Source organism: the organism of the source record quoted next, unplaced genomic scaffold (genome assembly GCF_019419815.1).
Source record: "Pyrus x bretschneideri cultivar Hongxiangsu unplaced genomic scaffold, Pyrus_bretschneideri_v1 Contig19, whole genome shotgun sequence".
Classification (NCBI taxonomy): domain Eukaryota; kingdom Viridiplantae; phylum Streptophyta; class Magnoliopsida; order Rosales; family Rosaceae; genus Pyrus; species Pyrus x bretschneideri.
The window spans coordinates 2440539-2468278 of NW_025999490.1; the positions used below are offsets into that span (position 1 = coordinate 2440539).

The window sequence follows — 27740 nt, forward strand, 5'->3', positions numbered from 1 at the left end:
CCCGAAATTTTCAGGATGCTATTCCGAACCGATCTTGAAATTTCAGTATGAGATTTGGGATTGTCTTCTCAATATTTCGGGAATCTCATACCGAACCGAAAATATATATCATTAATTATTATATATATTTATACATATATTATATATATATTATTTTTTTAATTATAGTTAGAGTTAATTTCAACCATTGACTTGTTTCAAATTGATCCGTGTCGTCCATTCATTGTTAGGGTTCTCCTAGCCTTCTCTTTCCATCGTTCGTTCATAGCTTTCCTTTCAATTGAAACCAACCTCCCTCCCTCAGCCATCGAGCCCTCTCCTCAATGTCTCGAATTTGAAGCTCAATTCCAGCCAATCATCGGCCCACCACCGCACCATACTATTACTACTGTCTTTGACTGTGGAGCCTTCCTTCACCACACAGAGCCACCGCTCTCTCTCTCTCTCTCTCTCGCAATTCTCTCTCACGCGATTCTCTTTATCAGACACTCAAAGTTTAAGAGTCCTTTTCATCCAGTGCACTGTGCACCTGATTCTCCCCCAGATCATGAAATTTTGGAATTAATTTAGGGTTTGAATTCTAGATTAGGGTTTGTGAAATTTGTTCATGTTTTGGATTGGATGTTCATGAATCCAGCCCTAATTTAATTTCTATATTTATGTTTACCATTAGGTTAGGGTTTATGAAATTTAATCCCGATTTGTCCCGAAATATTTCAGGATTGACAAAAATTTAGTTTGAGATTGGTCTTCAAATTTCCGTCCCAAAAAATTTCGGTTTGAGATTCGGGATACAAATTTTGGTTCGGAATCCAATATCGAACTAGCCCTAGGTGTAACAGAATGCCAAAATATATATACTTTAAATGAAGGGCCAGAGCATTTGGGTGGGACGTCGCAGGGCTCCAAAAGACAGATTCGTGTTTTGGCTCACCAAAAGTGGCGTGAAGAATAAGTATTGACGCTTAGGTGAGTGAACAACCGCTTGGATGACCTAAAACAATGCCAAAAGTGTTCCGAGTGCTTAGTTTTTTAGTATCATTTTCTTTGTGCATGTAAAGGTGGTCAATATTTGCTTGAAGACTCCCAGGAAGAACAGCAGGCAAGGTAAAAAATTATTGGAATAGCAAGCAACGAAAGGAGTTGGAATATATGAAGGATAAATCCAAAGAACTAACAAAAGCCACCATCGTCATAAGACCTCAACCACGGAGGGCTAGAGTTGCAATTTTTCAAACTGAAGAGAACTGTAGCAGGCTATTACAGAAAATGCAACTGATTCATGGAAGACCATGTTACAGGATACAGACAATGTTGATGAAAGACCATTTTGTTGTTTAGGGTTAGATGAAGACCTCTTCACAAACTTTTGGATTGAAGATATTGCACAATCGACAACGGTAGGCAGTGAATTCGGCTGATGAAGGGTTACACATGAGTGGCAACTTTTCTTTTAGAGAGAACCTCTCGAATCTAGAAGAAGAGAGAACTAAGATTTAGAGGTCCAAAGTCTCAAGCAATCATCGAATTAATTTCCAATAATGTACGAACTTAATTAGTAAGTTCCTATATGTTTGTTTGTGATATATATATATATATATATATATATATATATATATATATAAAGAAGCATAGACTGAGGAATGAATTTCCGTGTATATTCATCAAACAAGAATTACATCTTTATACAAAGACTACCACGATACTATCCTATTCTATTGCCTACAAATAAGGCTAATTAACAACTAAACAGGAAAGTAAATATCAATACACGATATTGACTAATTAATCTAAGATTCCTTACTTAACACTCCCCCTCAAGTTGAAGTGTATGTTAATGACATCCAACTTGCTGAGCAATGTTTCAAACTTGTGTCGAACTCAATGGTTTGGTGAATATGTCAGCTAGTTGATCACCCATCCGTATGTAGGCCGTACGTATCATTCCTTTTTGAATCTTCTCTCGCACTAGGTGACAATCAATCTCTATGTGCTTTCTTTGTTCATGAAAAACAGGATTCAAAGCAATGTGTATGGCGGCTTGATTGTCGCAAAACAATGAAATCGGTTGTTGATGATTTACTTCCATATCCTTTAAGATATTTCTCAGCCATGTAATCTCGCAACACGTAGTGGCCATAGAACAGTATTCGGCTTCTGCGCTAGAGCAAGATACAGTGGTTTGGTTCTTAGTTTTCTAGGAAATTGGTGCTTGGACAAGTAAAACACAATAACCCATTATCAATCGTCTAGTATATCTGCATTTGGCCTAATCAGCATCACAAAATGCTCGTAACTGTAATGATCATGTGTAAGGAAAGAAAATACCTTGCCCAGATGCCTGTTTAATGTATTTAAGTACTTTGTGTGCAGCATCAAGATGTGGTTACCGAGGCTTCTCCATGAACTGACTCAACACATGCACGGCATAGGCCAAGTCTGGTCTTGTGATTGTCAAATATATCAATCTACCCATAAGTCTTCTATACGAGGAGGGATCATCCAATAATTGTCCTTCCATTTGCGTGAGTGCCAAATTTTGGTCTAAGGGAAACTGGGAAGGTTTCACGCCTAGAAAACCAACATCAACCAATATCTCCAGTGCATATTTGCATTGACATAAGAGTGATGCCATGCTTTGATCGTGCAATTCTATCCCCAAGAAATACTTGAGCACCCCTAAGTCTTTCAGTTTAAAATGGTGAGAGAGAAATTGTTTAGTCTTTTCAATCTCATGTAAATCGTTCCCTGTCAATATTACGTCGTCAACATAGACCAATAAAGCAGTGAATGTACCTTGACAACTTCGGACTGAACAATGAGTAATCGGACAAAGATTGTTGAAACCCAGCAGCATTGAGAGCATTGGATAATTTGATGAACCATTGCCGTGAAGCTTGCTTTAAACCGTACAGAGATTTGTGCAACTTGCACACTCGAGTCTCCCCCTTTCGTCCAAAACTAGGAGGCAAAGTCATGTAAACGTCCTCTTCCAAGTCACCATTTAAAAAAGCATTGTTCACGTAGTTGATGATGGTGCTAGCCTTGCAAGGCTGCAACACTGAGGAGGACACGGACTGTGGTCAACTTAGCCATGGGAGCAAAAGTGTCACGGTAATTGATAAGATTAAAAGCACACCACAAAGTAGCACACAAATGTCCTATTGATTTTCCTTATTAACACTGAGATTTGTCAATTGTAGCATATGAAAATAAGGGTCTTTCCTGCTGAAGATTGTTTTATCTAACTACTTAAAATGTCACAAAAACTGGGCTGTTGTCCCTACTGACCAGCCACTGAAAAATAATTATTAGACTGCCTTAAACTTATCTAAAGTCTACGAAATTTTATATGCAGATACTAGACACATAGAGCTACACTCACACAATTTTTAGGATTTTTGGAGTTGATTTGCTATTTAAATTAAATAGAACAAAAACAGATTTTAAGAAGTTCACAAATTAAGAAAAACGAGTTAGGGGAATTGGTATCCACCACCAAATAATCATGCAAACATGTTATTTTTCGTTGAAATTCCTTCTATTTCCGGATGAAGATGCTCAAGTTGGCTCACTGTTAGAACTTAACCTATTACTCTTTCTTATGTAGTATGTTAAGAGAATGGCGTTTTCAACTTAACTTAGTCCCTAACATGCAATCTAGAATGGCGTGTTCATAGATTTAACAAGTAGAAATCATTAAGAACGAAAAGAGTTTGAATCATTACAAGGCATCGTAAGTACTAGCGTTGTCTTACTTATCCTAGAAATTTGTTCACATGTTAATCGCAATTAATAAGTACTACTCTAGAACATATGTAGGTCCTCATTCGACAAGGGCAGGCACACACATATTCATAGCATTAGAATCCTAGATATGCTTACTAAGTATGCATCCGTAGAAAACACATAAAGAATTCATCAATGAGACAAGTAGTGAACCAATTTTCATCCATTATAAAAGTAATTCAAACGAAATGTCATAACAAACTTGCTATCATATTCGGGGCTTCAAACAGCCCCTAACTACTAAAAATTTAGTTACACAATCCTTAAGTTAAAACAAAAGATAGACATGAGTTTGAGAAAATAAAACTGAAAGAAATCGACTAAGGCTCCTCCCCTTTCCTTCCTTCCCCAACGCTGCTTTTAAACCAATTCTTGCTGCATCATTTTCTTCTCCTTAACTCACCCACTAATAGCCATTTAGTGATGACAATAAGTGAGAGGAAATGGTGAAACAATTGTAACTCCTTGGGTAGCCTTTATGCCAATAACTCCCTCTTAATCCTCATCTTTAATTCCATTTCCTTTGATATTTGAATAGGTGTCAGCTGGTTTGTTCTTGATTGCATCAGTTTTGGCTGCTAGATTTATTGGATTTATTACTTTCAATGCTTTCTTGTCAGTTACAAACTGCTCAGCCTCTTGGGAACCTTTTAGTGTTAAAACGGCCATAACTTCTTTTAGAAAAATGATATTAACAATCCGTGAAATGTTCCAGAAAATAAACATCCGTAGTTTTCCAAGCAGGTTCATTCTCTAATTCATTCTGAGTTGTCCGCAACTTGCTTCCAAAGTCAGCTGACCTGCACAGGCAGTTTTGACGAATTTGTTACTTAAAATTCCACTTGTGCTATTTTTCTTTTCTTTGCTTGACAAATCGTACAAAACACAAAAACAAAGTAAATAGCTCAAAAATATAAGGAACTAACTAAGAAAAGACAAGTGAATTTGATATAAAATATATATAAATATAAGCTTATCAGTAATCAATCTCCTCGATTTGACTGTACCCATTTGCAACAAGACGTGCCTTGTACCTGTTGATCGTCCCATCGGGTTTAAGCTTCACCTTATAAACCCACTTACAGCTAATAGGGCGTTTATGAGGAGGGAGAAGCATAATCATCCATGTGTTATTTGCATGGAGGGCAGCAAAGCTCATGTTGCTTGGCACCGCGCCAATGTGGATCTTGGATAGCCTGGGAAAAGCTAGTAGGTTCCTTAAAGAGGATGAGATTAGCAGTATAAGCTTTATATGTGGGTGAAAGATGATGATAGGATAAGTGAGTAGAGAGGGATGAGAGGTACCTGACTGAACCATGTTCGTTGAAGATACGGAAGCAGGCCTTGACATGAGAGATGCCTCAACATGAAATTCTTACAAAAATGATGAGGGTTTTATGGGTCGAGTACCACGGCGGGGTGGGGGTGGGGTAGGTGTAGGCGAGGGTTCCATGGGATATGGAGGTAAAGGCATATGAGTTGGGGTGGTGGGATCAACTAAGGTATGATAGATGAGGTAGGAAGAGCATCTGAAGGTGAAATGGGATCATTGGAGGAAGAGAGAGGTTGAGATGGTGCAAGGGAAGGATCTAAGTCAAAGTTAAGCAAGAAGGCAGAAGGGTGAGGTGGAGTGGTAGAGGCAGCGGAATTGTCTAAGTGTTGATAAGGGAATTGTTCTTCAAAGAAAATGACATTCCTGGAGACAAACACTTTTTGAAGATGAAGATCAAATAATTTATAACCTTTTTTACCATAAGGATACCCGAGGAAAATACAACGACGCACACGGGGATCAAACTTGGAAGGTTTTTGTGCATGAGTGGATGCAAAACAAAGACAACCAAAGACCTGTAAGTGTGAGTATTCGGGTGGTTTGTGAAACAACTTTTCATATGGTGTTTGCCCGTGAATGATGGGCTTTGGTGTGCGATTAATAAGGTATGTCAAAGCAAGGATGGCGTCCCCCCAAAATTGTTTAAGTAAATGAGCTTGGAAGAGCAATGCTCGAGCAACATTAAGCAAATGGCTATGCTTGCGTTCAATGACACCATTTTGTTGTGGTGTGTTGACACAACTAGTTTGATGGATGATGCCTTGTGAGGCATAAAACATGTCAAGTTTAAACTCGGGACCATTATCACTACGAATCATTTTGACTTTAGTGGTGAATTGTGTTTCGACCATATGAATAAATTGGGTGAGAAGCCCCTTGGTGTCAGACTTGTGTTTCATCAAATAGATCTATGTGCACCTAGTATGATCATCAACAATGGTAAGGAAGTACTTGGCACTGGAAAGAGAAGACACTTGGTAACCACCCCAAATGTCAACATGTATCAATTAAAAACATGATGTGGTAGACATGGAACTCAAAGAAAAAGGCAACCTTGTTTGTTTAGCCAAAGGGCAAATTAAACATTGACTTGTGTCACAAGTTTTATTGGAGACAAAAGGAAATAACATGGTGACTTATGGGATGGGTGTCCTAGGTGTTGATACCAAAGGCTGGAAGGAATGGTTTGGACTACATTGCATGTTCCTTTCTTTGGTGGATCGAGGTAGTAGAGTCCCTCCCGTTCAATTCCCGTCCCAATCATCTTCCCTGAGCGTAGGTTATGTATGACACAAAAATGGTTTAAGAAAATCGTAATGGAGAGGGAATCATAGGTTAATTTGCTAATAGAGATTAAATTCAACTTAAAAAGTAGAACACAAAGGACGTTGTCAAGTATGAAGTCAGAAGAAAAATAATTTGGCCAACATGAGTGATCGTGGCAAGGGATCCATTTGGTAACTCAATGGTGTGATTTTTAATAGGTATTGAGGACGTAAGGAAGTCAGGGCTACAAACTATGTGATCTGTAGCACCACTATCCAAGATCCAAACATTTTTCTTGACATGATGTATCAATGAAAAAGATTGACCTGAAAGGTCTTCATGATTACCAACGTGATTGACAAAGGATGATTTGTTCTTATTCAACATTTGGAGGATTTGTTTGCAATCTTCTTGAGAGAATGGAAAATTGGACATCACCTCCTTGTTGGTCACGGCAACTTGATTTCCCTTGGAAGAATGACTTAGTTCGATTTCTGCGACTGACTTTTCTTTTGCGACAATACTCATATGAATGGTTTTTCCACCCGCAGAAAGTGCATTTGAGATAGGCACAGCAGATCTTTGTGATATGGTTAGTCTTGTTACACTTTCCACATTGTAGACTACATTCTTCAAATTTCGTCTCTCGACCTGCACCCTTCACAGCAAACACAGCAGTTTCTGGTTAGGCAGTGCTCTTTCCATTTGAGACTTCAGCTTGCCTCTCATGGCGCAAAGGCTCAAGAAGGAGAGTGTTGCTACGAACAGTAGAGTAAGATTCGTTTAAACCCATGAAAAACTTCATCGTCTTTTGGGTTTCAATGTAGGAGGTGATCTCCTTCTTCGTGTCACAGCCACAAGTCGGGATAGAACAAAGCACGTCTCATTCATCCCAAAGACTTTTCAGTTTGGTGAAATACGAACTCACCGTCATATTCCCTTGTATGCAGTCGTGAATCTTGTTTTCTATGTGAAACAATTGGACAATGTTCACATGAGAAAACCTTTCTTGTAGGTCAAGCCACATCTACCGTGCATCCTTGCAGTGTATGACGTTCCCAGAGATTTCCTTTGACATGGAACCGAGCAACCACGTTTTTACCAGGTTATTGCATCGATTCCATTGTTGTAACTCTTCAAAGTGTTCTTCACTTGGCTTCTTGATCGCTCCATCAACAAGCCCTAATTTGTTTTTGACCATCAAGGCCATGATCATGGATTGAGCCCATGTACCGTAGTTATCTTCCACGAGAGGCTGTGGCACAAGTATTGCACCAGGTTGATCCGAGTGGTGGAGGTAAGTGGGTGATTGGGATTTTCCCACTTTTGATGCGAAGTCATGCCTAAAGAGGTTGACTTGTCTGGTGTGTCGCCCATGGCTATGTTTGCTAGGGTTTGTGTTTGTTTCTTTGCTTTTTATTTTCCCAGATATCATTCACTCTGGTACCATCATAAGAAGCATAGACTTAGGAATGAATTTCCGTGTATATTCATCAAACGAGAATTACATCTTTATTCAAAGACTACCACAATATGATCCTATTCTATTGCCTACAAATAAGGCTAATTAACAACTAAACAGGAAAGTAAATATCAATACACGATAATGACTAATTAATCTAAGATTCCTTGCTTAACATATATATATGTGTGTGTGTGTGTGTGTTATATTTTATTTTTCAGTTCAGAACCATAAATACTTTGTTTGTTTCAACTTATCGTGCGGGGTTGTCTTTTGAAATTTTTGCTTTGTGCTTATAATGTAGACAACACTAATTGTGCTTGTATAAAAAAGTAGTTGGTGTAACAGAAGGCCAAAATATAAATACTTCAAATGAAGGGCCAAAGTACATGGGTGGGATGTCGCAGCGCTCCAAAAGACAAATTTGTGTTTTGGCTCACTAAAAGTGGCGTGAAGAATAAGTATTGACGCTTAAGCGAGTGAACAACCGCTTGGATGACCTAAAACAATGCCTAAAGTGTTCCGAGTGCTTAATTTTTTATATCATTTTTGGCTTTTCACATACAGTTTTTCGTAGCGAAGTGATAAAGGGAAACTTGATATGAATACAATTGTGTGAGTTATTTCTGAGATTATAAGGGCTTGGGTTATTCTCATATTAATTGTCAATTAGTTTTAGGATAGAGCTTCAACTTTCTTTATGGTATCAAAGCATGCATTGTCCTCGTGTTAGACTTAAATGAAGTCACACTTAAGGGAAAGTGTTGAGAGTACATAGTAGTCTCACATTGGAGTGTAAACAGACCTTGCATGAGTTCATAACGAATTAGCTACTCCATATATTGCTAATTAGTTGTTAAGTGAAGTCTCTACTTCTCATTTGCCAATTAGTTTCGGAATTTAATTCTGCAAAACATAATTAGGCCATCATGCTTCCTGGATGGTTCCTTCCCTAGTTCTAGCGAGACATTATTGAAGAGGAGGGGTTCAAAGAAGTTGTCTTTGAATGATATAAGGGGAAATACTAATGAAATGGGCTTCAAATCTTTTCATTTAAATAAAAAAAAAATTCATCCATTAACTTTATTTAATGATAAGGGACAAAAATAAAAAATAAAAAATAAATAAAAACATAAAAAACACCACATGCGTTGGAGCACATACACCCCACCCCACCCCCCATTTCCACTCTGTTTTCTCCCCATTGTCAGCTAAAATTAAGCCATTATTATTTTATTTTTATTTTTTTGCTTAGAATAAGAGAAAGACTTCAAATTGAATTATATTTTCCCAGCTTCATTTTTGTGGTGTTGTTTCCCAATAGCAGTCAAGATGACGAGAGGTTTTTCTATGTGCCCGAAACACGGAGTGATACACCACGTCTCTATACAGGTGGTGAGATTCTTGTGTTAAAAAATAAAATATTCCACCACTTACATAATAACACGTGGTGTAGCAAGTTAAGTAATTGGTGTAGAAAGTTAAGAAATTGAAGAGATACAGAGAAAATTTGATGAGTATCGAAGAAAATTAGAAGAAGAAAATGTGTTTGGAAGGTGAGAATGTGCCAAGAAAATTCAAGAAGAGGAGAGAGAAGAATGTAGTACTATAAAGTTTCATAAACAGTGTAGTATCGTTAAGTTTCATAAACAGTGTAGCACTGTTAAATTTCATAAACAGTGTCGTAGTGTAGTAAGCTTCATAAACAGTGTAATACGTTTTATAAATAGTTTAGTACCGTTAAGTTTCATAAATATTGTAAAAAGTTTCATAAACAGTTTGTGTGGGGACGCCTGGATCCGTGCGTCAGATTTTTTTTTTTTTTTAATTTCTTTTTAATATTGAAATTATATCTTTTTCATTAAAATTTAAATTCTTTTATCTTTTTTATTAAAATTTAAGGGTTTTTCATTAAAATTTAAGTCTTTTTAATTACATAAAGTTATAGCATGATTTTTATTAAATAAACATAGCCCAATCCCTTTTTATGAAAGTTCTCAAAATACAAAGTTGAACAATCAGAACAACTTATCTTGACTTAAAAAGTTAAGAAGGTGCCTTGCATCATAATATAATTAGTTAGAGATTTTATTTTTCGAGTTTTCATCTACTCTTATTATTACACTTGGTGTACCAATCCGTATTCCAGGCACTTTGAAAAATCTCTGTAGACATGAAGCGCACTTGAGTAGGTAGTTAAAAGAAGATTCATGAACCGTGACAACTCCTTGAGCTACAAGCTTGATGGTGACTGGTTCTTCGCCCTACATCAGGCCATGGACTCTTCCTTTACATGTTTCAGTTCAAGCCAACTTTACAGAGAAACCTAGTAACTATATCTTTATGACTTTCACACATCACCCAAACAATGTAAGGGGATTTTCAAATATGCTTCGGGTTAGTTCTGCTGCTAGACGGTCTCCAATTCAAACGAGGTAGCTAGAAAATCGAATTTGGACGGAACTCAAGTGAAAAAGGTAGCTAGCACTCCCCAATTTAGAATTTGTACGTTGATTTGTTGACGAACTCCCAAAACGAATACATACGTAAGTAGAAAAGGTTGCGGAGAGTAACTTTTGTAACTGGACCGACCGAAAATTTTGGCCGGAAATCTTGCAGTCACCTAGAGTGTTAGATGTGTAAATAAATTACAAAGTATGACAACGCAACCTACCACAAAAGAAACACATATGAGGTGCTTCTCCATAAAATCGCATGCGCTTAAAGCCCATCTTTGGGATGGGCTTGGTTTTGCCCCTTGCATGGACTTATCCTTGACTCGTTTCAGTTCAGTCCACAGGTCAAACGCGTTCTTGTAAAATTTGAAATCCCAAATTACAATGTGGAACCAAATTATGCAAAACTGAGATGCAGGGGAACGAAAGAAATATATACAAAAAGGAGATCTCAAGAAAGCTTTCAAATTAGTAGCAAAACAACAATACAAATAACTTTGAGCTCTCTTTCCATACACAGAACAGGCAACAAGGTCCATGTTGCTACCAAACCGAAAATTGAGTTCACGGCGAAATTCAGGATCCATTGGACAAACGAAGTTGTTACCCTCCAAATTCAATACCTCTGTATGATCTCCAATTCAGATCAACATATCAGAAATCCGAATGTTAGTAAAATCATCGTACCAATCACTATCATCTGAGAAGTAACTAGCCTCATCATAGTCATAATCATCATTGAAGTTGTCCTCGTCATCAAGATAATCCCCACAGCCAAAGAGCTCAGATTCATCAAAATATCCAAAAGGGGTTCCATCTCCATAGGCTGTAGCAGAAAATTCGTAGTCCTTGGTTGAATCAAAGGGAAGCCGCACGTTTTTAACTCGCTCAGCACATCTTTTTTCCACATCTCCGTTCAGATTAAGATTGAAACAATTGCGCACATCAAGTGACTCCAGATGAGGACAAGAATCAAGAATTGCCTTCAAGCCGTCACTAGTGAGTTGATTCCCAAACAGTTGGAGGTGGCGTAAACCATGCATCGTTCCTGCTATAGCAAGTGCTTCGGCATCTTTCCGGGAAGGAGCAATCGCAGAGCTACCATTCTGATCATCAATCACAGGATAGTAATAATCACCTTCATCAAAGTAATCATCATCTTCATCATTATAGTAATCAAACATATCATCCGGGAAACTGAACCATTCTCTGTTCAGTTTCAATGACTTCAAACGGGGGCATGAGCGCCCAACCGCTTCCACAGATTTAGACGACAGATTATCACACAAAGAAATCTCAAGCTCCTCTAACAGAGGAAGTTTTGAAGTCATTTCACTCAACCCCTCATCTGTTATACCGTAGCAATATGTAAATCGGAGACGTTTGATTCCACGGCACCTATGGAAATATTACAGATGAACAATTATACATTCCACAAAAACAGAATACACACAACCAAAATCAAATTAACACCTTGATTAGAGCCAATTTCATAAATTTCCAATATACATAATACACAAACGATTCAGTAAACGTCTATTCGGGGATCTATTGATTCAATTTTAGCAAATTAATGAAATCACAGTACCAAAACATTTCAAAAACCAAAAATTTAACAAAAGCGAAAATTCAATACCGATCGGTGATAAAGTTGAGGAGGCAATTTGAGCCGAAGTATTCGACGTTGAGATCGACGAGATTGCCGGCGCTACGATCCACTGCGCGGCGGCACATCAAATCCAAGTCGAACCTCACATCATCCAAATCGCCGTCGTTGCGCATGTCGATGGAGCGCCACATGAGAGGGTCCTTGCAGATCTGGCGCCAAGCCATGCACACATACTGTGCGCTCCGTAGAATCCCGACGGCCCCGAGTCGGGACAGGATTGAAACGGTGACGTCTCGTGGAAGTTCTAACCAGTTTCGGGTTTCGACTGTGGCGGGTCTCGATTTGGGTACCCACTTGTAACGAGGGGGTTGGAATCGGGGGGCTTGGACCTTCTTGTTTCTTTTCTTCCCCATGGAGGCTTTGCTTGATTGGATTCGGGGATTTTCCGGGAAAGTTTCGAAATTGGGATTTTCTCGGGAAAATGGAAGGCTAGGGTTTTCAGTCTCGGGGTTAAGGAGAGTGGGAAACGAGTGATAACTGATCAAATACGAAGAAAACTATGGGCCTGGTTGGTTCTGGGCCTACATTGGGCCGGTAGCTTTTCGGGTTTAACCGTTGACTTTTTTATTTTGATCGTGATCGTTGACTTTTCTGAACCTTCTTGTTTTGGAGGACTTTGTGTCGAATAGATCACGTCCTCACACACAATTAAGTGGACCTCTTTATCATCGGGTTGGGTTGGTGAAAGAGGTTTTTAGATTTTGATACATACGTTTGTTTGTTTGGTTGGGTTGGCGAAAGAGGGTTTTTGTGGATTTTAATACATCCGTTTGTTTGGTTGTATATGTGTGTATGTAATGTGATTTTCCGAACCAACATAAGAATTTCTCATTAATTTAAACAATGAATGTATAAATTGTAATAGACAAAATTACCCTTGTTTTTAAGGAACCTTTATGCCAGAGAGGACTAAGGGACCCCGTTGTTTTCAGGTTGGTGAAGGGGTGGTCTTGCTTGGTTGTGTATGTTTTCTTGTTGATGCGTGATCCTTTGGATGAACACAAGAATTTCTCGTTGTTTTTAAGAATTACAAATAAACATATAAACGGTAATGGACAAAAGTACCCTAATGCTTGCTAAGCTTTGTAATTTGCATTTTCTTTACATAAATTCATTATAGTTTTACAATAGCCAAACAAGAAACTTCACAAATTCTAGAAAATTAAATTTCATAATTCTGATTGTCCTTAATAATCTTAAAAATTTCCTCATCTAAACATAGAGTAAAAACCTATATCGAATACACTTGAATTTGATCATTTGAGAGTCAAACAAAGTCCGTCAAACTTCTTGAGAACAAATCCTTGTCATCAGTAAATTGGGAATATTCTAAACTTCTTAATTTGTGCAGCACATCTTCTTCTAAAACTTGGGTCGCTACATTAATATTTGAACACCAGCGCAGTTTAAGTGACTTAAGATGAGGGCAACCATAAAGAATTTTCTGCAATCCCATAACAGAAAGTGGATTCCCAACAAGTTGGAGGTGCTGTAATCCGTGCATTGCTCCTGCTATAGCAAGTGCATCTTCGTCTGCATACTCAAAAAAGAAGCGACGAATCTCGTCAGGGGTACGAGCGGCCAACTGCTTCGCCAGCCCGCATTTGTTCAACTTGAATGATTTCAAGAGAGGGCATGAGCGGCCAACTGCTTGGAAGGATTTATGTGAGATCCCTTCGCAAAAGGAAATGTCAAACTCCTCTAACAAAGGAAGTTCTGAGGCCACTCTACTCAACCCTTTATCTGATATGCTACGGCAACCCGTAAGTAGGATGCGCCTTATTTTCTTTGAACTATTAGAAGGATTACGATGAAGTTGTATGTTAGCCATTACACAAAGAAATACATATCGAACAAATTCTATAAGATAACATTAAGAAAATCAGTGATAAAAACCGTTTAATTTAGTAGTATTTTTATTTGAAAATCAATTATAAAGAGATTAAATTTGAGACAAAATTTTAGAAAGACATGGAAGTTGATGATCGGTTTACCTAAACATTATAAACGTGCTCATTCCTATTGGTGATACATCATGTAGTTTGTGAAGTTTGTCTCTGAATTTAGTTTCCCTCACATTACCCACTAAGAAATTAAAAAAAACAAAAACAAAAAAAATATAATTAATTTAATGAACAAAATATAAATCGAAATATGTAAGGACCTGTTAGTGATATACTCGAGGAGATCATCGTTACAGAAGTATCCGAGACTGATATTGACCAAATTACCAGAGCTACGATCCACGGCATGCCGGCACATCTTAAACATTTTGTCAAACGTAGCGGGATTGTGACCATGCATGGCGATGGTGCGCCACGCCAGAGGCTCATTGCAGATTTTATGCCACTTCATGCACACAATCTGAGCGCTCGTTAAGACGTCGATGACTGGCAGCCGTGAAATTATCACCGCCGTGATGTCGTCTGGGAGTTCCGTCCAGTTTCTCTTGGCCATATAGGCGGCTTTAGCTGCTGATTTGTGTTTGGTGATTTACACCAACGAGAAATGTGAAGTTGGGGCGGTGATTGATATTGAGCAGGACAGTGGATCTACAGTATTTCTAGTTGGTATCAAACAGTAAATATATAGCAAAAGAAGAAAAAACAATATTTTTTTTTGGTAGTGAGTATTCTAATTTAATTAATTTCAAAGAGTGAATTTAGATGCAGAAGGAAAATAATTTGTTAAATGTAATTATGCTCATATCTACAAAATAATGTTATTTTTTAAAAGAGTAGGATATTTATTAGAATGGTAGATGAATAGGTATATAGGAGCATAGGGTTTAGGATGTATTTATTTAGATCTTGATAAAACTTTACTAGGAATTTCAATTTAATCAAAGGAAAAAAAATGTTCCACACCAAATTATGCCATACTGGTCTCCCTAGTATTTTCCGCCTTGAAGAGGTCTGTTTGGATAGGTAAATTAAGTATTTTAATTTTCTTTTCTTTCCAAATTGAAGACCACCAGAATCCAAATTTCAGCTGCTAGAAGATGTCTAATTCAAATAAAAGACATCGTAGATTTCATCTTGGAGTTCATAAGCATCATCATAATCCGGTAGTCATTTAGGCTGGCAATACGATCAGTCGGAATCATAAATGCGATATCTTCAGCTGCAGCAGCAGCAAATTCATAGTCATCAACGGAATCATTCGGAGACATATCATTCTTCATCTGTATTGTAACCAAGTAAGCCAGTTCAATCGAAAACTCAATCTATGTAGTCAACCTTTCCATGATCGAAATAGAAAACATTTCACGAAGAAGAAAAGGAAGAACCAGAGAAATAGAACACACATCAGTACATTCTTACGATGTGTAAAGCATTCACTACGTAAGTTTCAGGTCTCTTTCCCACTTTTCTTGCAAAACTACCCTCCTTTCAAATTATTGTTGGGTTTATAAACTCAGCATGTTAAGAGTCACAACACAGGAGCAGCATGCAACGTAGTTTTAGGTTGATGACTTGATGACTTACCTGAAGAAGATCCTGCCATGGTAACTAGGGTTTGCAAGACAGCTGTCTTCTACACTCAAGTAGCAGTGAGTCCCTTGCTAGCAAATAGGGTTTTAGAACTGTGAGTGCAAGGGCTTCTTAATATACTGATAAGATCCCTAAAATCTGGCCTATTAACTGATTATAAGGGATTAAGCCAAGTCAACAAGATTACATCATAGTCCTAAATGGTATTGAATTCTTGTTAAACCGAAACAAGGTCTCTTGATTTTGCACAAGATAAGGCCTCCTAATCTTAACCAAAACGACATCTCAAGATTTTCTCAATAAAATAACTCGTTGACCGAGTTAATTACTTGAATATCAAGAAACAATAAAATCACTCTCTTTGACGGGTTGTGATTCGGAGAATGATTACATTATTGGTAGAAGGGTAGAGATATGGTAATATGCTTTTGGGTGGACTCTTTTTCTTATATTTTTATTATATATATACACTTCATATACTCCGCTTAGGTTAGAAAACAGACAAACTATGAGTTGCATATTAGAAGAAAAGGGACTGTTCAAGCCAATTTGATTATACTTATTTTACTTCTTAATTGTGTATGATATATTATTGTTTGTTTGCCAAGAAACCCCTTACTCCCGTTTAATTGTTTTTTAATTAATACAACAATATCAAAATATTGTGGCTAAACCACAAAATTCATCCGCCATAATTTGGTAACAAACTTGTTATTCATGCAATTTAAACTTCACAAATGAAAGAAAATATCACTAAAGATCATAATGCTAGTGACATTTAATTAGTTTCTTGAGTCCAAAATCTGTGTTTTTTTCCGAACAATGTTTGAGTTCTATTTCAAACCAGCAACATGTGTTATTTTCTTTCTTTCTTTCTTTTTTCCTTTGTTTTTTGTTTTCTGGTTTAGGCAGGTGCAAACAATAAAAAAGGAAAACTAACTAACTTGACTGCATGGGAAGTGGGAACGACTCCACCCATTTTGTGTAATAAGTAAAAGCATCCAATAGCCAAAGAAAATGTCAAACCGTCACCAATAATTCCGCATGATTTACAACCAAGAACCAACAATTCTTTATATTTACATATAGCTTTTGACGAACATCAAACAAACAGAAGAAGAAAGATTTTATTTCCAACAGCTAGAGAGAGGAGAGAGAGAGTGCAAAGGCAGTCTCTCTTTTTTGGATCTCTCGAAATATTTTATGTTGTTAGTAAATTATTGGAGCATAATCTTAATCAAAAAAATACTAAATTCTTCTGTTTGATCTTTAAGATATCGATCCACCATTTCCCCCTGAAGATCAAAAGATCGTTTTTGATCGGGTTTTTTTCGGGGTGAATATGAACCGGGTACGAGCATTTCCATCTCCTGCAGTACCGTTGCCAGCTTCTTCCACAACCCCTAAAGACCGCCCAGAAGATCATAGTTTTGATGGTAATCTATACATACATTCGCATTACATATATATGTAGAAGATTGTTGCTGAAGAAATCTCAATTTTTCAATGCTTGTTTGTAGTCATGAATATTAAAGTCATTGCAAAATGACATGTATTGTGTGTTTTTCTAATTTCTGAATTAAGACAACAACTTTTCCGATATTATTCTTTTGTGAGAAAATCACAATTAAGCTTTTGGAAAAAAGAATAAATTGCGCTGCAATATGTACTGGTTTTTGTGTAAATTTTTTGTTCTTTGTTTAGGCATTGCCACCAATGTGAAGTTATTATTAAAGCTAATCCAAGAGCATAACGAGGCCAGCACAAAAGACAATGATGACCGGAAGACGCAAAGGGTGGCGGGAATGATGACAATAATCGATGATGTTAAAACCCGGATTCAGAAATCTCAAACGGTTGGGCGGAGAGCAGAGCTCCGGCGATGCAATACAGATCTTAGGCCAAATGTTCCGAGGGACAAAAGGCCTCCGGAGCCAATAATTGATGAGAAAGAAAGGTTGAGAAGACAGCTTAGCGCGAGCTTGGCATGCAAGAAAGAGCCTAGAAATAATGTGTTCAGGCTTGGGAAAGGAGAAGGAGATTATTGCATTGGAGTGTGCGAGAAAGGTTCACGAATGAGTGGGATGGAGGAACATATCAATGATCTTCGAGCACAAAACGAGATGCTGTTGGCAAAAGTAAAAGTTTGCGCAGCAGAGCACAAGGAGAAGAGGTGTGCAGATGGGGTAGAGATTCGTGGGAATGCAGCACTCCAGGAGCGAAACAAGGAGCTTTCAAAGCAACTCCTTAAGTCCCTTGATGGTTGTAGATCCTTAAAAAGAAAGATCAAAGATGCACAAAAGGAAAACAATGGTATGCATTCCGCGATGGAGGAGATGAGGGTGGAAGTTCAAGAAGGCCTAGACCGAATATATGTCCTCAAGGAAAAGATTGCCACAAAGCAAGCAGCAGATATCGAAGAGGAGATTTCAGCATTGGAACATCTTTTTGAGTGCTTCAGTATGAAGATTTCAAAGCATGAGTCGAAGAAAGGTGAAAGTGTAAAACACAACACTGAGATCGACACTACTTAATTTGCCTCGTCCTGTTGCATTAGAACAAGGGTGACTAGAAACCAGAAAAGCCTGGTCTCTCCACTTTTGCAGTTTTGTCAGTCTCTCTTTCAATTGCCAAGACATGAAAACAACTAAAATTCTTCGAGTTTATATAATAAATGAGGGAAGTAGTTGTAATTTGTCAGAAGTAGAAGAGATTTAGTGATGTTGCATATTTGTTTTGCAATGGATTAGTTCAGGTTTCTAGGTTGCACCTACAATGGCCGAAAGAGTTATAAATTCTGATTTTTCTTCTTGTTTCGTTGTTCATCCTGGATATCCATAGTTGATTTTTCTCACATTCTTCTGTACAGCAGAATTTCAGTAACAAATCAGCAGCTGCATCACATAATTTAACTGCTCAGCACAGATTTGATTCAAGCAATTCCCAAAACTTGGAGTTGTACATTGAAGGATTGAAAGCCAAAATTGATTGGAAGCAACGAAGTATTACATAATCATTTATGTTTACAGTTTAACAGAACCACAAAGTAACTAAATTGAAATAAGAACTGGATTCTGGAGAAGTTCTAAACATTTACAGGACTTCTGCAGTATGTATACTATTCGAAATCAGAAAGATTTTGTAACTTGCAGGCAGCAATGGAGTTTAAAACCCATGAATTGCTCACTGCCATGGCTCCAGCGGAACTGGCCAAAGCCTTTGCATCAGCCTGCCTAGTGCTGAAAATGGTACTCTTCTTGCTACGATGACATTGATCGGGTAGCTCAAGGCTGTAAATTATGTAGGTTTGACATTTGGGGGAACCGGCTGACAAGGCTTTTGGGCCCTCTGGAACAGGCTTTCTTTGCAGAATCGTTCCTCCAGCAGCTATTACAAGGTCTTGTAGATACCCCTTGTATGAAGGCTTAAAGTCTCCCATGAAGTAAAACTTGAATCCATCAAAAAGCTTTGGTTGCTGCATATAAAACAGTTCGTTAAAAAAAGCTTGTAACCTGCTTATGTACCCAACAAGGTCAAATGCATATGGTGAATTCATGAAAATCTAATCTTTTCGTTATGATAGTTGAACTCGAGGAAAAGCTAACCTTGTTCTGCGGCCTTAGTCTACCAAGTCGAGGACCATCCCTGATTCCATAAATGTCGATGTTGATTTCATAAGGCTCCTCATCAACTAGTTTCATGGCCTCTGTGCAAGCATTAATCCCTGCACAAACAGACAGACAAATACGCACATATATCAGATATAAATAGCTCATTTCAGGCTTCTATACTCCTTACAATTGTAAAGTCCAAGTGCTTGAGGGAGAACATTTCAAACAGGAACAGTAATACTCACACTCCACATTCAGGATCCACTTCCCCTCCAAGATACCCATCAAAACTTTGAGGGTCCTTCTGCATGCTCCATTTTCATCTGTCGACGCAATAACATGTGTAACATTAGAATCCCAATTCTTCAAAACCGTAAGTCCAGATAATCTTTCAAATCCAGAGACAGACTCCTGCAGTTCAAACCAGCAAGGATTAGTGAAACTATTTAGAACATTTCAATTTCCAAAGGATGAGAAAGAAAAAAAATGAACAAAAAACAAAAAAAAAAAAAAACGCTCTAAGAAGCTCTTTTACCCTCTCTGCATTTGTGAGGGATGAACAACAAAGAACCAATTTCTTGGACGGTCCACAAAACTTCTGATCTGGAGGGTTATTGCTGTGTTGTTTAGCAGCAACTTTAGGACATTCAACATTAGGTTGTCTATAATAGAGAAAGAAAAATGCATAAATGAGAATCTTAAAAAATCTGAGTTTGCATGTGCTAAGCTTTAGATATTCGAGGAAAAGTACATACTTTTTAGGATTGCTTTTCTTCCTCGTTGCTTGAGATTCAGGACTTTCATTTGGCAACTTCAAGGAGGCATGAAGAGGGCATAACATAACAAAATTGTCCTGATTCAACACACTTGGAATTAGAATACAGCATGGAAAATGAAAACAGTGAATGAAAATAGCACTTCTTTTGTTATACATACAGTATCCCATCGACATTGAGGCATCAACTTTGCACAGGTTACATGAAAGCTCCTACAACAACTCTTCTCATAGCACCCAAGAGCTGCTCCTTTAATTGCGCAGCAAGAACATTTAATTTTACGACTCCTAGTTAATTCAGCTTCAAGATTAATAGCAGTATCTTCTTCAAAGTAGACATTGGGAGCCCTGCACATATTTTTGAGCATTTATAAGTTGTGAGTATCCAAAGAAATGCTTGTATAAATAAATTAATTTCAGTCTTTAAACAGAAATCTACTCATAAACATAACCACGTCTTGGCTAGAATATGTTTGTGAGTGTGTGTATTTGTACCATTCAGCGCAGATCCTGTGTGCATGTATAACCTTGAGTCCTCCATTGTGATCCGCAGCGACAGGCTTGCCATTATAGTAGTGACCTATCTCTCCAGAAGCCTGTAATTAAGGTTTTGACAGTAATGATTGTCAGCCTTGAATTGTATAGGTAAACTTTATATGCATATAAAGGGAAGGAAGTGAGAAATACCTCTGATTCTTCTGATGAAAGACAGAAAGCACATTGTATTTTACTAGGAATGGCTTCACATCTCTTCAAGACCACATTCTTTGTCAATGAAGGAAGCTTCTGCACTGGTGACTGATTAGTTGTAACATTACAATTTCCCTTGCTCTTCTCAGCAGGTTGATTTCCATTTTCATTAACATGCCCATGACCTTCTCCAATCCCAACAGAAGTATCGTCCCTTGAGTTGTCATCAGAAGAAACTTTCACCTTTTTGTTCCTTTTCAGCTCTTGATCACCCAACTTGGCTTTTCTAGCAAGTTTTCTGGAATTAGTCCAGGATTCGGAGGCTTTCTGGTTATCATCTGTAGGAAGATTTATAAGAGACAACTCAGTAGGAGTATCCTTATTTGCTTGCTTCTGTATTTCTGATGCCTCAAGCATTGTCTTTTGCATGGAGACCATCTTTTGTTTTTTTGACCTCACTGGGCGGTCAATCTTGTTCTTGTCATTGACCTCCCTACACATTTTTCCAGCTTTCTTACTGGACGGTTCATCACCGCCTGCATTCTTTCCCAATGAAGTAGGTGATGCAGTTATCCCATTTTCTTCACCATTAATTCGACTATCAGCTCTGGTAGAGAGGACATGAACATTTTCAGATGTGGGCTTGGTTACAACAACAGATGAATGTTCCTTCTTACTTCTTTTGCGAGACTTGGCCAAAGAACTACCGTAATTCTCACATGCTTGTCCTTCATAAAATACCTCAGATCCCTTCAAAGTGGCATTAATATCTGTTCCTGGATCTGTATGTCTTGTAGCACACTTTCTTTTGGTGAGATTCTTTGCCTTCCTACCTCGCTTGTCAGATTCATTAGTAACAGCTTTAGTTCCAGCAGCTGGAAGATCTGGCAGAAAATCCATATTTCCAGTACTTTTTTTGTTTCTTTTAGACCTTGCACTTTTAGCAGAAAGCTCAACTGATTTCTTGTTTTGTGAAACTTCTTTTAATTCCTTCAATTGAACTCTATCGTTGTCATCCTCTCCAACCTGCATTTCAGTTCCTTTAGTGAAAGCTGTGATTTTTCGTGCAATATTGGAGGACTAAACAATATTAGAATTTGTAGAAGGGAGAATTACATATGAGGTGAAAATGAGCTGATACCTGCATCTTAGGAGGACTTGGGAAGAGTTCAGGAGAGCAAGGTATTTGTGTCCATTCAAAAATCTCACTATCAAATAAATCTGCAGCATGAGAAGATGTACCGTGCACTTCCCCCTACGTGAGATTATCATAAAAACTTTATGGCATCATCTAAATAAATAATGCACTTTTTAAATTGCTCTGATGAGTGAAATTATATAAACTTGCCAGCTTAGTAAAGAACTCTAGCACATGTCTAAAATGAAAAACAAAAATAAACCAGCCCAATGATTTGGCATAACTGCCATATCAATTAAGCAATATTACAAATCCTTTCAAAGGTATAAAACAGGTTATACACTCACCGGTTGGGTCAATCTAACAGAGTTTTCATCATCTGAGTCTTTGATATCACTGAATGCGGGAACATTTGGAGATGGAAGATCGGTAAGTTGATCACCGACAGAAAACTGACTCAAACTTTCTACATCTTTGTCATTCAACCAAAAGAAAGGTGACAGCACCGGTTCTCCCTTTTCATTTAGAACAGGCTTCTCCTTTAGTGTTTTTGAACTCTGCTTAGCTCGATCAGCCATTAAATCACCTTCTAACTTTTGATGGCGAGTTGGGGTTTCTGAAATAGGACACTGTGGAACCTGAACCCTTTTCTTGTTTGGAAATGAAGGTTTGATTGAAATAGAACCAGAACTTTTCAGGTTGGCCTTAGCATTCCTGGATCCTTTTCCTCTTATGGTTTTCTGTTTCTGTGCTCTATCCTGAAACTCGGGAAGATCATGCTCGCCATGGCTAAAATCATCTTCAGCTTGCTGTTTTCCGTCTGTAATAAAGCAAACCAAATGAAAACAAAAAAGTGCATTAGTCAAACTATAGTACATGTAAAACTAAAATGTAAAACACCTAGAAGTGTATCTTAACATGATAGGATATAATCAAGTGTTGCAAGTGTTGTCAATATCTTGTACTCTACTGACAACGTAAATAATTCCGGACTGATATATCAAAAGTGCATGTCGACATACAATTCAACAGTACTGTTGTGCTGCATCGTATCTCCTCTGTCGTTTACAAAAATAAAAGTTAGAACAACATTTGAACACATTTTATGAACTAACAATTGCACTATGAACAGATGGAACAAAACTGAAATCCCAGTATATAAAATGATGGTATTGATTCTTTGATTACACTAAACGTGTATGCAAATTGCAAATGAAACTATTGCATACGCGTTTACATAAATGATACCTGATGATTTAGTTGAGGGTGCATTCTGAGTGACAAATATATTAATTCCCGAAGCATCTTCCATGCTCTTGTAAATACTAACCAAATTATCCATGTGAGGAGCCGGGCGAACCTCTAAAACAAAAATTATTGATAAGAATGATGGATTGCACATAAAACAATCGTACTCTCTTAACAGTTCAGCACAATAATAAAAACATCATGATTCATGATTCATACCCCTACGCCGATATGGAATTTTACAAACAGGACAATTGGAACCCGATTTCATCGACTTCACAATGCAAGCGCTGTAAAGAATAAGCAAACACTGGCAATAAGTTTAGGCATATTCCAAGTATTATACAGCCAAATAAAACCTAACATCCATATGCGAATAGCAATGAAGGAGGAGATTACTTGCAGAAGAGATGATTGCAATTGAGTGAAACCGCAGAACTCAGTAGACTCAAACTGCAAAACAGATGGGAAAATCGAACCCATTAGCGGAGTGAAGAGAAATTTCAAATCTTTAAACGAATTCTAGACAAAATCATGTAAAGGGTCTGTTTGGCTGCCGAGAAAATTAGTATGCATTTAAATATTATTACATTTCAATACAAAAATTTAGCTTTATTCAAATGGGTTCTTTAAATTTCTCGTAAAACACAAATAAACAGAAATCGAAGTGCACAAACTGGGTATCGTTTATTTGGGTTTTTCCCCATAATTTTCCTACAACTTTCCCATCAAAACAAACAAATCTTAATACAAATAATCGGAGTGTTTGGATATAGAGAGAGAGAGAGAGAGAGAGAGAGAGAGAGAGAGAGAGAGGATACCAGATGGGGCACTTGAGTTCTCTGCCCATTTTCTCGAGGTGGGGCGGAGGAGTCTCCATTTTCCTTTGCTATTTGCTTTGATCAGAGAGATTGATTGAACGCAGCGGGAGATCTAACCTTCTTTTTATATGCTGAGGAAGATGAAGCTTCGTTTCGAAGCTTTGCGTTTTGAATTTTAAGCCGCCAAAATATCCCAAGCTAACGCCCTTTGGCGGGTTTTCAAAATTTTCAACGTTAGGGCTCGTTTGGCTTCACGGATTTATATGCCATGTTTATATTTTTACTTCTTTAAGCGCCAGGAGAAATTTTTTATTACGACGGAATATAGATGGTACATCATGTGATTTTATGTAAATGGTGAGAAATTTTATTTTTTAAATTATTAGTTTTTTAACACACATATCTCACCATTTATATAATAGCATGTGGTGTATCATCTTATGTGCCGATCACATTAAAAAATCTCTCCAATGCTAGACAAAAAAAAAAAAAATTATATAAATATTTGCAACATTATTTAGTAAACTTTTTTCTTTAGCCAAAAGAAATTTAAAGGGCGTATCAAACAAAAGATTTAGCACAAACTTTGTACTAATTTGATCAGTGTACTTGAAACGCAAGCTATACACCATTTGTCCTAATATTAATAGATGTAGTGGCAGTTGCATGTTGGGACTTAGGTGGTCTTAAGATCACTTAGAGTCTGAGAAATATACATGTGAAGATTTTTTGAGGACCCTCCAAATATTTGGTACAGGTCCTTTTTGTGCTCACACGATGATTGAAGAAATGTATCTCGCATGTTGCGTTGACAACACTTTTCAAACGCTCTCAATAGCACTCATCAAATTGTTTAGACATATGTCAATATGTGTTGACAAGTACGCAACTTGGTTCGACTGACAACAACAAACTAAGTGTTCAGCAAAATGTCTCAATAAATAAACTGAATTGTTTTTGCACGCTTCTCTATTTGTTTCTATCTAAAAACTAGAACCTTTAACATTGAGACCCTTCAAGATTTGAATCTTGAATTCGCCACTGATTGGATGGGCAATGAATAATATATCATGTCCACTTATACTATGACACATACTATGCCAAATCTCACGTAAACATGCTCGTTATCGTTCGAGGTTGGCAAATATGAAACAACTTGCTGCAAAAGTTACCAGTAATCTCTACAAGAACAAGAACCATCTCTGAAATGGTGAAACCGACTACGATCCCTCACAACTATCTCCCGATCATAAACCTTCGATATGAGTTTAAATGCAAGATGACAATCTGCGCAAACTCTCAAGTTCTTCCAAATCCTAATCGGGATCCCTGGTGCAGTATTTAGGAGCATAAAGGCAACTGCAATCTTTTCACTATGATACGACAAGGCATTTTCTTTCTCCTCCTCCTCTATGTCCGCAAGAACATTTGCCGTATGTGGCACGTACCCTTTCGGTTTCAACAATCGCGTGATTTCTGCTAGCATTGCGTATATCTCTTCACTTTGTGGATGAGATCTGCCACCCATAGTGAACTCATAAATACAATTCCTCAGCTCAACAATACTATATCCGGGAGTTTTCCTCACCCCTTCACTAAGCATTGTCCTCCTGACCTTTTGGACGTCTGACCAACGGTGTTCAGATGCGTAGAGATTGGAGAGGAGCACATAATCCCCACTGTGTCCAGGCTCTAACTCGCGGATGCGTGCTCTTGCAATCTCCCCAAGAGCCAACTGCCCGTGTATCGTGCACGCTCCTAATAAGGTCCTCCAAATAACAGCATTCGGCTTCATGGGCATGTTCATAATGTATTCATATGCTCGTTTCACTAAGCCTGCCCTGCCTAACAAATCAACCATACAACCATAATGTTCTATTCTCGGCGCAATTCCATACTCCTCTCTCATCATTCGAAAGTACTCAAAGCCTTCATCAACCATCCCACAATGGCTGCAGGCATACAATACGCCGACAAAAGTGATCTCAGTGGGCACCAATCCCTCTCCTTTCAACTCCTTGAAAAGCTCAAGTGCTTCCATACCAAACCCATTAACAGCCAACCCAACAACTAATGCAGTCCAAGAAACCACACTCCTTTCGTCCATCGCTTCAAACACCTTCTGCGCCTCTCTAATGCTTCCACACTTTGCATAGAGATCCAGCAGGGCATTCGTAGCATGTGAATTCCCAGTCAATCCCACCTTCAACATATACACATGGATCCTCCTACCCAAAGCCAAAGTCCCAATCTCAGCACAAGCAGATAACAAGCTAACCATGGTGAACCCATCCGGCTCAACACCTTCCAAATTCATATCCCTGAAAATCGTCAGAGCCTCGTTCGGCCTCCCGTTTAAAGCAAACCCATTAATCACAGAATTCCAAGCCACAAGGTCCCTCTCAGACATTGATTCAAACATCTTGTGTGCACTCTCAACATGCCCACAACAGGCATAGACATGAAGCAATGCATTCTTAACAAACACCAATGACTCAAACCCATTTCTTACGACAACAGAATGTATCTTCTCACCCTCTCCAACATCCATCAACTTAGCCACGGCCTTCAAAAGAAAAGGGTAAGTGTGTGTATCAGGTTGCACGGAACTTTGATGCATCTGGTGGTAAAGTTGGATGACAGGAGCTGGGTTCTGACACTCAGCATAGCCTCTGATCATGGTATTCCATGTGAACACATTGGGGTTTTCTATTTGGGAAAATATTTGGTGTGCATAGGAAATTGGGGCCGAGAGAGAGACTATGAAGAAGATGAGGTGTTTGCCCATGTCTGGATTGCTGAGTGGTACCCCATGCCTTATGGAGAAGCCATGGATTTGCTTCAGTTTGGAATTGGAGGATGCACAGCATTGCAGGAGAGCAATGCATTTTTGGAGAAGGTGACCAATTGGGTTTTGTGGGGAAGTTTGCGAGGAGGGTGCAAAGGTAGAGAAGTGGGTTTTGGGGTTGTGAGTCGAGGTTGTTGAGAATTTATGTGCAAAAGATGGGTGGATGAGTGTGGAATGCTTTGGGAGCATTAGATCATGTTTGTGTGAGAAAAAAGGGTTCATCTTGCTTCAACGATAGGTATAACATTCCATTTGTACCCATTGCGGTGAATATAAAGTGCGGAAGTAGAGGCCACAGATTCGCTGTTTCCAACTACATCTCTCCTCTTTCGTCACCCACATCCTCGCTATTTAAAACCTGGAGAGGCGAAAAACAAAAACGTGAATGGGCAAAAACAAAGTTTTCCAAACCATTTCAATACCAAGTAATAACCCCTCTATGTAAAACCTGTATACTTTCCAGAAAATATTATACGTACTCGTATATCAAATCATGCTAAAAACGATAAAGCTCGAATATGCCATGCTAGAATATGCCGTTAAAAGTAACTTGACGCCATTAACTACAGTTAGAAATATTCCGTCTCGCTTTACATTTCTTTTGACATGTCCCTTAAGGGCCACAGGTCTATTGTTCCCAATTCAGTGTCTTTTTTGTATCTTTTTTCTCAAAATTTGAAATGTGTAAAACCATCAACTATAACTTAATTAGAGGCACAAAAGAGACACTGAATTGGAGATAGCAAACCTACGGCCGTTGTGCACACCATCGAGTGTGCATTAGGGAGAATAGAATAAATTTACTTAATTTTTTATTTAATTTCTAATTTTGATATGATATATATTTTTATTCAATTTGATGATATTTTTTAGAGTTTTGGTTGACAAAAAATGTTATATTAATAAGTAGTTTAGATTTAAATATGAAGTTGTTATTGGGCAATAACTTTGACAGGAATATTTGATTAGACAGTTCTCGTATCGGGTGAGGCCAATGAGACCAATGTGGGGTCAAATACAGGAAGTACCATCTTTGCATTCATGTTCCTCGAAACCTTTTGCTATCAGACATTTCTTTACATTCTCACAATCCGATCTAGTATGCTTTCAAATGAAAACAAAATACAAGAGATCATTACG

At 38.0% G+C, this 27740-nt stretch overlaps 5 protein-coding genes across 6 annotated transcripts; 1 reads left to right on the top strand and 4 right to left on the bottom strand.

The window, feature by feature from the left end:
• Positions 1-10755: 10755 nt before the first annotated feature.
• LOC103952401 (F-box protein SKIP19) lies at positions 10756-12441 on the bottom strand. The gene is made up of 2 exons (XM_009363992.3): positions 11943-12441; positions 10756-11704 (listed from the first exon to the last, which is right to left on the bottom strand). Exons 1-2 carry the CDS (start codon positions 12326-12328, stop codon positions 10948-10950), a joined length of 1143 nt encoding a protein of 380 aa, XP_009362267.2. The 5' UTR covers positions 12329-12441; the 3' UTR covers positions 10756-10947.
• An 801-nt stretch (positions 12442-13242) lies between these two features.
• LOC103952448 (putative F-box/LRR-repeat protein 23) lies at positions 13243-14432 on the bottom strand. The gene is made up of 3 exons (XM_048582622.1): positions 14140-14432; positions 13989-14032; positions 13243-13835 (listed from the first exon to the last, which is right to left on the bottom strand). Exons 1-3 carry the CDS (start codon positions 14430-14432, stop codon positions 13243-13245), a joined length of 930 nt encoding a protein of 309 aa, XP_048438579.1.
• Positions 14433-16625: 2193 nt separating this feature from the next.
• On the top strand, positions 16626-18267 carry LOC103952449. The gene is given in 4 exon segments (XM_009364033.3): positions 16626-16905; positions 17174-17457; positions 17459-17543; positions 17546-18267. Coding segments are annotated over 4 exon segments (921 nt in total). The 5' UTR covers positions 16626-16811; the 3' UTR covers positions 18004-18267.
• Positions 18268-18435: 168 nt separating this feature from the next.
• Positions 18436-23909, bottom strand: LOC103952402 (protein BREAST CANCER SUSCEPTIBILITY 1 homolog). 2 transcript variants are annotated; one of them, XM_018648729.2, is made up of 15 exons: positions 23753-23909; positions 23331-23384; positions 23151-23221; positions 22932-23045; positions 22706-22741; positions 22031-22503; positions 21687-21800; positions 20543-21571; positions 20351-20451; positions 20017-20203; positions 19836-19933; positions 19616-19742; positions 19326-19491; positions 19075-19193; positions 18436-18944 (listed from the first exon to the last, which is right to left on the bottom strand). In XM_018648729.2, exons 1-15 carry the CDS (start codon positions 23809-23811, stop codon positions 18588-18590), a joined length of 3105 nt encoding a protein of 1034 aa, XP_018504245.2. In that variant the 5' UTR covers positions 23812-23909; the 3' UTR covers positions 18436-18587. The 2 variants fall into 2 exon arrangements, with proteins under 2 accessions (XP_018504245.2, XP_048438513.1); XM_048582556.1 differs by lacking the exon at positions 22706-22741.
• Positions 23910-24794: 885 nt separating this feature from the next.
• On the bottom strand, positions 24795-26916 carry LOC103952403 (pentatricopeptide repeat-containing protein At4g21065). The gene has a single exon (XM_009363994.3). It carries the CDS (start codon positions 26820-26822, stop codon positions 24921-24923), a length of 1902 nt encoding a protein of 633 aa, XP_009362269.2. The 5' UTR covers positions 26823-26916; the 3' UTR covers positions 24795-24920.
• Positions 26917-27740: the final 824 nt, after the last annotated feature.

What these genes read in the sequence shown, in the direction of transcription:
- LOC103952401 (XM_009363992.3), bottom strand. Translation starts at nt 12,328, where the DNA reads ATGGGGAAGAAAAGAAACAAGAAGGTCCAAGCCCCCCGATTCCAACCC. An exon ending in CTCAACTTTATCACCGATCG is followed by an intron (nt 11,705 to 11,942) that starts GTATTGAATTTT and finishes ATATTTCCATAG; the next exon opens with GTGCCGTGGAATCAAACGTC.
- LOC103952448 (XM_048582622.1), bottom strand. Translation starts at nt 14,432, where the DNA reads ATGGCCAAGAGAAACTGGACGGAACTCCCAGACGACATCACGGCGGTG. An exon ending in CTCGAGTATATCACTAACAG is followed by an intron (nt 14,033 to 14,139) that starts GTCCTTACATAT and finishes AACTAAATTCAG; the next exon opens with AGACAAACTTCACAAACTAC. An exon ending in TGTATCACCAATAGGAATGA is followed by an intron (nt 13,836 to 13,988) that starts GCACGTTTATAA and finishes GTTATCTTATAG; the next exon opens with AATTTGTTCGATATGTATTT.
- LOC103952402 (XM_018648729.2), bottom strand. Translation starts at nt 23,811, where the DNA reads ATGGAGACTCCTCCGCCCCACCTCGAGAAAATGGGCAGAGAACTCAAG. An exon ending in CACAACAGTACTGTTGAATT is followed by an intron (nt 22,504 to 22,705) that starts GTATGTCGACAT and finishes GCTTTATTACAG; the next exon opens with ACGGAAAACAGCAAGCTGAA. An exon ending in TTTCATCAGAAGAATCAGAG is followed by an intron (nt 20,452 to 20,542) that starts GTATTTCTCACT and finishes CCTTAATTACAG; the next exon opens with GCTTCTGGAGAGATAGGTCA.
- LOC103952403 (XM_009363994.3), bottom strand. Translation starts at nt 26,822, where the DNA reads ATGAACCCTTTTTTCTCACACAAACATGATCTAATGCTCCCAAAGCAT.